The sequence below is a fragment of the Rattus norvegicus genome, chromosome 10, assembly GCF_036323735.1.
Source record: "Rattus norvegicus strain BN/NHsdMcwi chromosome 10, GRCr8, whole genome shotgun sequence".
NCBI lineage: Eukaryota > Metazoa > Chordata > Mammalia > Rodentia > Muridae > Rattus > Rattus norvegicus.
Genome location: NC_086028.1, coordinates 47,305,312 through 47,317,632, shown reverse-complemented (window position 1 = coordinate 47,317,632; position 12,321 = coordinate 47,305,312). Strand labels below are relative to the sequence as shown.

The following is a 12,321-nucleotide window of genomic DNA, read 5'->3' as shown; positions in this document are numbered from 1 at the left end:
AAAAGACTGAAGGAGCTGAAGGGGTTTGCAACAGCATAAAAACAACAATACCAACCAACCAGAGCTCCCAGGGACTAAACCACCAACCAAAGAGTACACATGTACATACCCATGGCTCCAGCTGCATATGTAGCAGAGGATGGCCTTATCTGGCATCAATGGGAGGAGAGGCCCTTGGTCCTCTGAAGGCTTGATACCCCAACGTAGGGGAATGCCAGGTAGGTGGGTAGAGGAGCACCCTCATAGAAGCAGGGGGAGGGAGGATAGGATGGGGGTTTACAGAGGAGAAACTGGGAAAGGGGATAGGATAACATTTGAAGTATAAATAAAATATCCAATAAAAAAATATGAATGTTCTAGAAACAGAAAACCCTTCCGTTAATTTCACCTGCTCAATTTAATTTCACACATAGAAACAAGATAACGATGCACTCAAGCTTAACAACTAAATTTAGCCATATTTGCTGAATCTTTTAATCCAATAAAATGTGTTAATGCCTCAACTTTAGTTTCCATTTCAGCAAGTAACAGACATTGTTCTAAAGCTGGTGTATGGTCATTCCTTGAAGGGTTTCCCATGCTTATTACACATGTGTATAGGCCCTTGATAATATATAGGCTTGTTCTAGGTATTAAAAAACTTTATACACTGTATGTGTGTATTGATTTGGAAGTATTACACTGTAGTATATAATATGCCTTGTCATATGTTTATTACATTATTTTAACATAATTATAAATGTTAGTATATACAGAGTGATACATATTACAACAGATTATCCATGTATGTGGTGTATGTATATTCTCATGTATGTGGGTACGTGTGTGGGTGTATATGTTTGTACAAATGTATGGTGGTCAGAGTTTGACATCAGTGATTTCCTTGATTACTGTCCATAATAGATACAGAGGTAAGATGTCTTGCTTGAACTTAGAGCTAGCTAACTCAGCTAGTCTAGCTAGTTGGTTTGCTATGGGAAGGCCCTGTCTCTACATCTTGAGTACTGAGACTATAGGCAAGTTACCATGCCTACTCCACATTTACTTGGGTGCCAGAGATCCAAATTCTGGTCCTCATACTTCTCATGCCCACATACACATGAAAATGTATCTGCTACACATACAAATAATATGTATCAATCTGCATGTATGAACATTTAAATTATGTTAAAATAGTATAAGTATTGTCTAGTACATCTTATCACCCACTGAGCCATTTGCTAGTTGGGACTACATTATTTTAATTACCAAGTACTGCAAATCCAAATCACTGGCTGAAAACACCAATCTATTATTATAAATAAATGATACAATGAATACTGCACCTTTTCTATAACAATTTAATTGACATTAATAAAGAAGCATATATTTACCAGGTAATATAAACTTGATATGTAAGAGATTTCTTCCTATTTCTTTAAGTGTGGGGTCTTTCCATTCAGTAATATTTTTTCTAATTGTAGTTCTGTCTGGGAACTCTATAGGAACAGGGATCTGGTTCTACATTCACAACAGTACACAGAACCCTCTGCACATGCACAGTGCTAAGCATAGAGAAAGTACTTAATGTGTATTTGGTGAATGAATGAATGAATTAAACAGTACAAGACAGTCCTGCAGTGTTTTCCACTTGGGAAGGTGGGATGCACAGACAGGTGAACAACTTCAGGACCAACACAGACCATATAGCCTGTGTTAGGGTCTGCACTGATATTTAAATTTGTACTTCGTTTACAAAAGTGTGTGGCTCTGCACTGTGGATATATATCACTGCATGTTGCTGTCAAAACTGAAAGTTGCTGAAGTACACCAAAATGGCTTAGGGAACAGAATCTGAAGCTAGACTGCCAAGATTTGAATTCCAATTCTACCAAATCAAGATTTTTGAGTTTTTTTTTTAATTTTATGACTGCTACTTGGACAGTAACATAAGCTAGTTGAGTACTCAAAACTGTCCTGCTTCAGCCCCTAGTCCTGGGATTACAGCATGCCACACCTTACTAGTTGAACCTTGTATTCTTTTAATTCCTTTACCTCATTCCTTACTTGAACAATGGAGGAAGTAATTTATTTAATGAAATAATGTATTTACAGTTTATCAGTGACTGGTACAGTTTACCTTGCCTCTCAATAAAAGCTATTCCTTCTTCCAGAATAGCCCTATGTCTTATGCATAAGCAAGACATGATAACAACAAATACAGGTCTAGTCAACCATGAGAGGTGGTTGGTGGAAAAGCCTAGAAGTCTTCTATCCTATCAATCATTACTTTATACAGAAAGTTTCACAGATGATTGTGGTACACTGTATAAGTGTGGGGAACCAAACCCAGGTATTCTGGAAGAATTCTTAACCACTGAGCCATCTCTCCAGCCCGGAAGCCCTACATTTTAGATGTTAGAAAGCTAATGTCTGAAAGGAAGCGTTGGAAGGTTACTTTGAGTCTTACGGGTTCATGGCTAGACTCCTCAGACAGAGGCATGTCACCTGGGGCCCAGAAAGACTAGCAATAAATATTATGGGTATAGAGTAAAACCGGGCACTATGATAAGGGAAACGGCTAAGCATCCTGATGAGGTCTCTGAGTGACGGCTGGCTGTCAGAGGCTCTCGTTTTATTTCCTATATGCTGACTCATCATGATCATGAGCACCAAGGAGTGGCATGCATGGGGAGGGGACAGAAGTGCAGAGTGTGAGAGCTGGTGAGACTACAAATCAAAACTGTCTCAATGAAGGCACTGCTTTCTTGATATGAAACACATCCTCCAAGCTTAAGGAAGTATTCCAGAAACTTTGTTGGTTGTTGTTGTTGTTGCATTGTGGTTGTTTGTATGTTTGTTTGTAGACAGAGTCTCGCTCCATTTCTACACAGTCCTCGATGTCCTGGAGCTCACTATTTAGACCAGGCAGAGTCACCTGCATCTACCTCCAAAGGGCAGGGATTAAAGGCCTATGGCACTACACCCAGCCAAAAACCTTAGTTTTTTAAAAGAGTAGTTTTACTATTTCATCTCATAGGGACACTTCATAAAATAAGTTATTATTTTCAGGTTTCATTCATTTTATAAATTAGCAAACATATGTAGGGAAATTATTCAAAAAGAAGAATGTGGGCTGGAGAGATGGCCCAGAGCACATGCAGTTCTTCCAAAGGTTCTGGTTCTCAGAACCCACAATGGGTGGTAACTCCAGCTCAAAGGGATCTGATGCCCTACTCTGGCTTCCACGGGCACATTCACACAAGTGGCATATCCACACACAACCATAAATAAACAAGTTTAGAAAATTCAACAACCAAGCAGCAGAGAACAAAGCCCTGTATTAATGACCACCAGAATTCTAAAACCCCCTTTTTGTGATCCTGGCCTTTCTGCTGCCTAGCAATGCAAACTTTGAGTTTAGTTTTTCTAATTTGGGAATTCTACTATCAGATATCCAAACATGGTTTTTGGTGATTACCTTGAAAAAAGAAAAATCACTTCAAGGTCTGCAAATATTTTTCATCTTTGAAAACTAACTATTCAGTCAGATTCAAACAGATAACCAAAATTTCTCAGTGAGAGGACATCAAGAGTCCTCCCTGATTCACCAACAACTAAACCCAGGTAGCGACCTAGTAAGCTGTGGTCAGACAAGGCTAGAATCTTAGCAAGTGTCACCACTTTCTCCAAACTTTGGAACATTTTTGAAGTTGGGGGAAAAAGTGCTTTTCAGGCCAGTTTCCTTGGAAATATTTGGAGAAGGACATGTGCACACAGGAAATATTTTGAGTTTTCCTGATCCTCAGTGTGAGAAAGCCATGAAGCGGTGGAGCTGTGACACTATCATGGCACCCACTGACCCCTCTGGTAAAGACCCTGGTCTTTATTTTCTCAATGGATTAGGCATATGAAACACCACCCAGAGAGGGCCATCTTGGAAGGGGCTCCAATTAGGTGCTGTCAGAGGCTACTGACCCTCAATAGAGGAGTAGAAGAGAGTGGGGGCCCTGGGTGGAGACACTAGAAGGTTGTGTTGCTATATGTACATATCTGGAGTCTCCTACAGGAGAGGTGTAAACAACTGACAGCTTAGCACTGGGTGACTGGATTACATGGAATAATTATCTCTGTAAGATGAATCCATACAGTCATCTTTAGTTTATTATGATGAACTAGTACTAAGGACATCAAGCTGGAGATTAACTATGAACCAAGGCCTTATGTATCATCATCATCACCATCACCATCAGCATCATCATCACCATCATCATCAATAAATAAGTTAAAAAACGTTTAAAAAAGAAAAACAACAACCTCAAACCAACTAAATGGATTTCACAAAATTAAAATGGAAAAGTATGGGCTTCAAGAGACATCATATAAGACAATGGAAAATAACCTCAATGTTTAACTGAATGGAGAAACAAAAGGTAACATATCTGTACAATGCACTATTAGTCAGGGAAAAAAATAAGAATGAAGTCGTGACAATAACATCCCTGGATTTACCTTGAGGAAACAAACAAACAAACAAAAAACATGCTAAGTGAAGAAAAGACAAAGACAAAAGGCCAGTGATGAATGATCACTTGGAATGCCTGCAGAGTCAAACCTGATCAAACCAGATCCAGAAAGCAGATTACAGACTGCAGTGGTTAGGAGGGACATGACTTCTGGAGTTAGCTACTAATAGGTTCAAAGTTTCCTCATGGGACGATAAGAGCTGTCAATCAGCCTGCAGTGATCAGTGCACAGCCACATGAGCTACTAAACAACATTGATCTGTTCACTTTGGAATTATAACTCAATAAACTTTTAAATTCCTTCCCCTCCTCTCTTTTCCCTTTCTCGTTCCTCTCCTCCCTTTGCTCCCCTCCCCCACCCTTTTGGGACAGAGTCACTATTTAACTGGCATCAAATACATAATCTCCCTGCCTCAACTAACCAAGTACTTGGGATTACAGGTGTATACCATCATGCCTAGCCAAAACCACTTTCCTGACGGTTCTGTTCCTTCCTTTTTTTTTTTTTCCCTGCAAAGCTCTTGACCTTATCAGGAGAGAGTAAAGTTCTCCTAGTAATAAGGCTTTGCTTTCTCTGAAGCAAAGGTTAGTTTTAACACAAGTTGTTAGTCCTGTTCTGAACACATTCCTGCCTCGTCTTTGATTTTAAAAGGCAGTAAAAGTCCATGATTAAGAATACCTGTAATACATATGGTTCAATCTTTGACTACTGGCTCCATCAATTGACAAATTAGACTATTGTTTTCTGCTTTGGTCTGCACAATTGGAGAAAAAAGAAAAAAGGATAGGGCTGAAGAGATGGTTCAAGGTTAAGAGCACTTGCAGATCTTCTAGAGTACCTGAGTTTGGTTCCCAGCACCCACCATCAAGGAAGCGCATAACAGAACCACTCCAGCTCCAGAGGATCTGACCTTTCTGGCTTTCATGGGCACCTGCACTCACATACATAGACAATATACACCTACATATAATAAAAACAATAAAAATCTTTAAAAAGAAAAACTTAATGTGGTGTCAACATTAAAAGCTGAAATTTAATGATCTAGGGTTTCTGCTCAGGTGGGACAGAAATCAGAACCAGGGAAAATGTAGCTCCCTTAATGTCCAAGCTCAGACAAATGTAGTAATTCTGCTCTTTGGTGTACAGTATGCCCTGAGTGTCAGCAGCTCAGTATCTAGCCACTATTGGTTAGCCCTCAGCAGCCAGATCTACTCACTCTTGGGACCTCTCTGGAAGTCTCCCAGCGGTGGGAACACTTGTCCTGGCAGCCCCTCTGCAAGCCTACTGTTCACTCTGCCCATCTTAACATCCTATTCTCTATTGCACTTCACCCGCACTTCACTGGAGAGCGCCTGCACAGTTCTCAGCTCTCTGCTCCCAGGAGTTTTGCCAGGTGTGCTCAAGACTACCCACCCTTGGTGTGATCTGTTCTTGTGCAACTAGCTCAGTCTAGTCTATCCAAGATAAACTAGTGGATAATAAAATGCCCAAAGAATTACTGGGGACTAGACTGCAGCATAAGAGGATAGTGTATGGGGGGTGGCGGGGAGTCTTCTGGACTACTCTCATGAGACAGAGGGGAAGATGGCTCATACAGTTAGGGAAGGGCAGAACCATGCACACACACTGTCACTGGTCCAGTCTGTGCGGGGTACTGGAGCTGCTTGTTTTAAGACCAAAATGAAAGTTGTTAGATGTATAGGTAGAGGCATCTGCAAAGTGGGTAGAGCTATCAAGTGCAGTTGTGGAGTAGATGGGTGAGCCGAAGCTGTCATGGCAGCAGGGAAGATTCAAGGAACCATGCAAGGAGTCTGGAGTGCTTGTGGCTGAAGAGTCTCCCAAGGTGGCAGTGGTTACCCCATGGAACAGAAACAGCAGCTCCACAACAGCCATGACAGCTGGAGCAAGTCTCTTTTAGGGTGGACAGGATGACAGTCTCCAGGTAACTGAAGAAGTATTTGCTTGATGGACAGCAGTAGTGACTTCCAGAGGTGACAGGAAGGGCACGAGGGGCCAAAGAGAATACACTAAAGTTCACCACAAGCTGACAGTAGTGGTTACCAGCTGAGCTTCAGGACAGTTGCCACTGCACTGACGACAAGGGAAGGGGTTGAAAGCTTGTCAATCAAGCAGCTGAGCTGCTTTTAACCAACTCCTGACAGTTTTCATTATTTAAGAAGTATTTATAACTAATACCCAGCAAAATCAATAGTCTTTTCCAGTAAACTTTACGCAGTACTTAACTCTTAGCCAATGTCCTTAGAGGAAGAAAACAAACAAAAAAAAAAAGACATTCCCAAGAGTATCTAGAACATACAAGAATACAAAAATATTAGTTATTAAAATATAATAATTTGGGGTTGGGGATTTAGCTCAGCGGTAGAGCGCTTGTCTAGCAAGCACAAGGTCCTGGGTTCGGTCCCCAGCTCCAAAAAAAAGAAAAAAAATAATAATTATTTTTCATCCGACCATTTGACAAAACTTACTAAATTCGTAATATGTGGAAAAAGTCATGATGCTAAAAGAGTATAAGGCACTCAGGAAAACAAAAGAGCAACAGCCCGAGAGCACTGCCAGGAGTAAGAATGTGGCATGTATGTTGCTTTTATTTTGACATCTAGCATGGCTTTTGCAGAACTCGTTCTGTTTCATGCTACAGAAAACAGAGGTGGCTAGATTGCGTTCTTATTGTCGAAAATCTTTTTTTTAATTTTTCCTTTTTTTCTTTTGCAATGCTATTCTGCCTAGAAAGAAGTTATACGAGTATATTTACATTTCTGCTATTTAAAAGAAAAAAAGGCTGTCTTCCCCAGAGATAAAGCTAGAAATGTGAATTTGTCTTGGAGAAGTAACAGTGAGCTGCAAATGTAGGGCTGTATCTGGGAAGGATGTGGACAGCAGATGCTGCCCTTAAACACACAAAGGACAGCGAAGTGGAGGCATCGCTCTACTCACAGGTGAGTTCTGAGGTCAAGCTCAAGGAATGACTGGTGCTGTGGCCTTACCTCACTAGAGTTAGTAACACATCAAAGGAAGAAAATAAATCCACCACAAGGAAAGCAGGCCACAGAAGGAAGCTGAGGTAAGGGGTAGCCTTGCAGTGGAGCCACACGGAAGCACAGGACAGAGCCCCGAAGTGGATCTGGCTCCCACTGGAAAGCCATCCTTCCTTAGTCCTTCTAGTAGTTCAGCACAAATGCCAGAAGGCATGTGGTGAGGGACACACAACTGTGCTGGCTGGACAGTTTAATCCTTGTGAGCTTCATCTCAGGTCGTTTTCCCTTGGGAATGCACGCCTTCAGTGACATTACTGGACTCTACGGTTGTTAGGAATTAGTTGATACTCTGCTGTCGGGATACACTGAGCCAGCAGTCAGTGCTACAGGTCGCATATGGTTTGTTTTCACTCAGAGTCACGTTGAGATTTTATTTCCAGTGGTAGTTTTAGGAAGTTATAGATAATCTTAACTGTCAACTTGACTAGATTTGTAATCACTATGGAAATACATCTGGTGTGTTTATGAAGATGCTTCCAGAAAGGCTAACTGAAGGGGAAAGACCTAACCTAGATACAGATGGCACTATCTATCTCCTGGGCTGGGGTCCAGGACTGAATACAGGGAAAGCAAGATGAGAAATGGCATTCACCTTTCTCCGCTTCCAATACAGGGTGAGTGGCTGCTGCATGCCCATTGCCATGCTTCCCATGTCGTGATAGATGGGACCCTCTGTTGGGGTTCAGGAGTCACCTCACAAACCACATGAACACTGATCTCAGTCAGATAGGATAGGGATAGTTTATTGACCATATGCCCCAGGACAGATCCATCAGGACCATGGTCCAGACTCAGGAGCTGAACCTTGACACTGAGTTATGATCCTACAGGGCTTTTCAGCCTAAAATCCACAAACATCTGTGCCACATTATTCTACCAATCATGGTTTAGGGATAGGGGACTTCCTTAGAAACATCTTTATTGTACACTTATCCTGCTCCCATAGTTTGGGCTATTTGACTGTGGGAAGGGACTTGCCTTGTCTAACATTCATGTCTGAACTTGCCAACTAGAATGTCAGTTACCCATGTACATGTCTCTTTCTACCAAGTCGGATGTCAGTTCCCAGGAAGTACTGGGAACTTAGACTTTACTGGACCCTTACTCAAACCGGAAGTCTTGTTCCAAATAGTTTCTCATATTGATGCACATGTTTCTCTTATGTTGGGGTCCATCCCAGAGGCATCTTATGAAAGCAAATACCATAAAAGCTCATACAGAAAGTACAGAAAGTAGGGTGGTTGGTTTGGGTCCCAGGTTATTGTGGCTAACTATACAAAGCAGTTCTGACTTCTGTTGTGACTGGTTTCCAAGAACACCAAAGAACATCCTAGTAACAGCATATGACAAAGTTTCCTTAGAACATTAGTAACAGCACAAAATGGCAGGCTAGACAGGTAGTCTATCTAGGCCTTAACATTTTTTCTAGGCCTCAACACGCTCAAAACTGTGAATAAAATATATCCTTCCATTCTTAAGTGTTTATTAAATATTTTGATACAGTTATGAGAAAACTATTGAGTACTGGAAGTAAGACTCTTCAGAGGCAATTAGGAGAGGTTACTACCCTACAGAGTATGTGGTACAGTCTCACAGGCTCTCTCTCTTGATCATGAATGATCATAAATGAATGATGGCAAGCTCCTTTTATAAAGGGAAGCTGGCCCTCCGCTCACTCTCTCACTCGTGCATCCTCACACAAGGTAGTTTCTTCTTCTAGTCTACCACAAACAGAGGCCACAGTAATCCTCAAGACACTGTTACTTGATTTAGACTTCCAGCATCTTGAACTAGCAGCTCAAATAATCCTTTCTCTCTGAATTACCCAGTGTAATTACAACTGAAAACAGTTTAAGAGGTCTAGAATCTGTTTTTTCAGAGTTGATGACTTATAGAAAAGTACTGCTCTCTGTACATAAGGCAGCGCAAAATCACAAACCTGGAGTTTTAATAGTTATAAAAAAAGAAAACCTAACCCTGTGGATGTAGCATTTTACCTCGTATGTTGCTTTTTTTTTCCCTTAGACTCTTAACTAAACACGGACAAGAATACTACTGACAGTATAGAATAATTTTACTTGGCAGAAAATCAGTAAATATATGGGATTATATAAATAAAAGTTTAATACTTAAAAATAATTTGATTTTAAGTATGTATTTGTAATGCTATACTCTACAGAAAATATATTTTTTGTGGATTGTTGTCTTTATACAGGTGAGGGCTGCCATAGGATGGGGCATGGCCCATGATTGGACAGTAAAAAGTAAGTCAGAGACACAGTTTTGGTAAGGGGAGAGAGAGAAAAAAGGAGAACCAAGATGGAGGCAGAGGAGCTCGACCCAAATCTGTGTGGCTTTGAATGGTCACAGGTAGTTATGAGTATTTCTTAAGGGCTGGATTTTTAGTCAATTTATCTTACCTAGGTGGGCAGATTATACCACTATCAAGTGATTGTGAGTTTATTGTGTGGACATATTGTGGATTGAGAATTTAACATATAAATCTGATTGTTAAATTACAAGCATCTAGAGTTTTAATTTTAACGGGTTGCTGGGAGTTGACACTATAACCATTAGGGGGCAGAGTTCGTGGCAGGGAGCCACAATAGAGCAGCCACCCCTGGGACCAGAGCAGTTCACAGACCACAGGGGTGGGGGTGGGGGTACAACAGGACAAAGGCTGCTGGGACCTCTAGAGTCCTGATTTTACCAGGTTGCAGGGAATGTAGCAGAGTTCGAGGCAGAGAGCCAGCTGGGAGACGGGGACCTCTGCATTCGGCTAGCAACAGGGCGGAGAGACTGCCTGGAACAGAGTAAAGGAGCTGGGGGTATCGTGGCCTGGTGCCCTAGAACCTGCTGCAGCTGAGATGAATGTACCCCGCTAATGCCATATGGTTCGATGGTGCCAGCAGTAGCAAGGGTTTGTGGCTATTTTTAATATTTACTGCAACATTTTCTATGTCCTCCAAATAGATTAAATTTCTACAAGAAAACTCTAGATTTTATTTTATTGTCTTTACTTTGGTTGGCTAAGCTACATGAAAGGGCAAATTCATACCTTTAAATCCAACCAGGGTAGGGTAAAGTTAAAGAATTTTACTCAAATCAGGAAGGAAAAAAAATTGTAAAAATTCTTTTTAAAAGAATAAAGGTAGAAATAAATTAAGAAAAAGTTTAGGCTGGGCATGGTTCTTCATACCTTTAATCCCAGCACTTAGGAGGTAGAGGCCAGTCAGGTCTACAGAACTAGTTCCAGAACAGCCAAGGCTACACAGAGAAAGCCTATCTCTAGAGAGGAAAAAAAAGGTTACAAGAGGAACTTATACAGTAATCTATCTGCTTTAGTATATTTATGAATTGTGGCCACACATACTATATTCTTTTATACAGAAAGATAAAATATTACAATTCTGTCAATATAGGTCTGTATGCATACCTAGGTATATACCAACTGGGAAAAACATTGGCAGATTTTTCTCCAGGTGGTAGGATTAAAGGCAATGCTTGTCTTCTTTCCTATACTTTTCCATATTTTACTAACTCTTCCATAATGAGTGTATAATCATCGACCAGAGAAATGAGAGATTGAGGAAAGCCCTCCAGGTCATGGAGAGCTGGAGAGCTCAGTGCTTTAGAGCACTTCTAGTTCCTGCAGAGGACACAGGTACTGCTCTCGCTCAGCATCCACATGGCTGCTCACAACCATCCATAGCTCCAGCGCCAGGAGATCTGATGATCTCTTCTAGCATCTGTGGGTACTAGACACACATGGGGTGCATATATACACATGTAGGCAAAACACTCATACATATAAAACAAAGTAAATCTAAAAAATGTGGGTTTTTTAAAGAGGGTCCATCTAGGAGAGTGAACGTGTTGTGAAATAAATACCGAATGAACAAAAGAGAACATTCTTATTTTACAAGGTGACTTAATGCAAAGTTTCAATTATCAACATACAATTCAACTGAACACCTGGCTCACAACCACTAATGCTTCCATTCCTTCAATAAAATACCTGTGAATTCACAACACAAAGATACAATCTCCTCCACAACCTACCACCGACACAGAAGACAGCTGAGTATAGAACTGGGCAGCAACTGAAGGATCCCAAAACAAAGGAAGCAACAGTAGAAATTTCCCCAGCAGCTCACAGCATAAACTGCTTTTTGAATCACTGACAGCCATCAAGTAAAGTGGGAGAGTGCTTCCTCCCCGTCCCTTGTCTCCTAGGAGTATCCCAAGTCACAGATCCAGAGCTGGTAAGACAGGAACAAGGAGCCAGCATGCACTCACTCTGTGAGGCAGACGACTATCACACAGTCACCGCCAATAATTCTGTATCACACAACAACATTCCAGTCAAATCAAAGAGTTATTTTAAAAATGAAAGCCATGATCACTTATTTAATCTTGGGCTCTAAGCTAAAAAAAAATTCAGGAAATGATTAACAGATTTGAATGACATAATTTAGTACCAAGCTTTGGCAACGGCTCAGGATGCAAGTCCTCTCATGAACTGGTGGGAACAAATTGGCATATTATTTCTGGCAGGCAATTTGGCTAAATGTGTTGAAAGTCTTTAAAATGTTTATACTCTTTGACTCACTAAGTCAACGTCTAGGAATTTCTCCTGAAGAAATAATCAGAGATATATAAAAATTCACTTTTAATATTCTAAGAGCAGAAAGAACACAAACAACCGACAGTACACACATGGCCATAACAGTGCACTGGTGACTATAAAATAGTCACA

At 40.9% G+C, this 12,321-nt stretch overlaps 1 protein-coding gene across 7 annotated transcripts in view; it reads right to left on the bottom strand.

Moving 5' to 3' along the window:
• The window catches only part of Specc1 (sperm antigen with calponin homology and coiled-coil domains 1), a 273,961-nt gene that overhangs the window by 94,679 nt on the left and 166,961 nt on the right, over positions 1 to 12,321 (bottom strand). Inside the window, exon 1 of one of the 7 annotated variants that reach the window (XM_039085968.2) lies at positions 11,625 to 12,245. The exons of the other annotated variants lie outside the window; for them this stretch is intronic. Coding sequence (XP_038941896.1) covers positions 11,625 to 11,753 — 129 coding nt within the window. The 5' untranslated portion in view covers positions 11,754 to 12,245. Of the gene's footprint in view, positions 1 to 11,624; positions 12,246 to 12,321 lie in introns of those variants that run through there. 7 annotated transcript variants of the gene reach the window in all.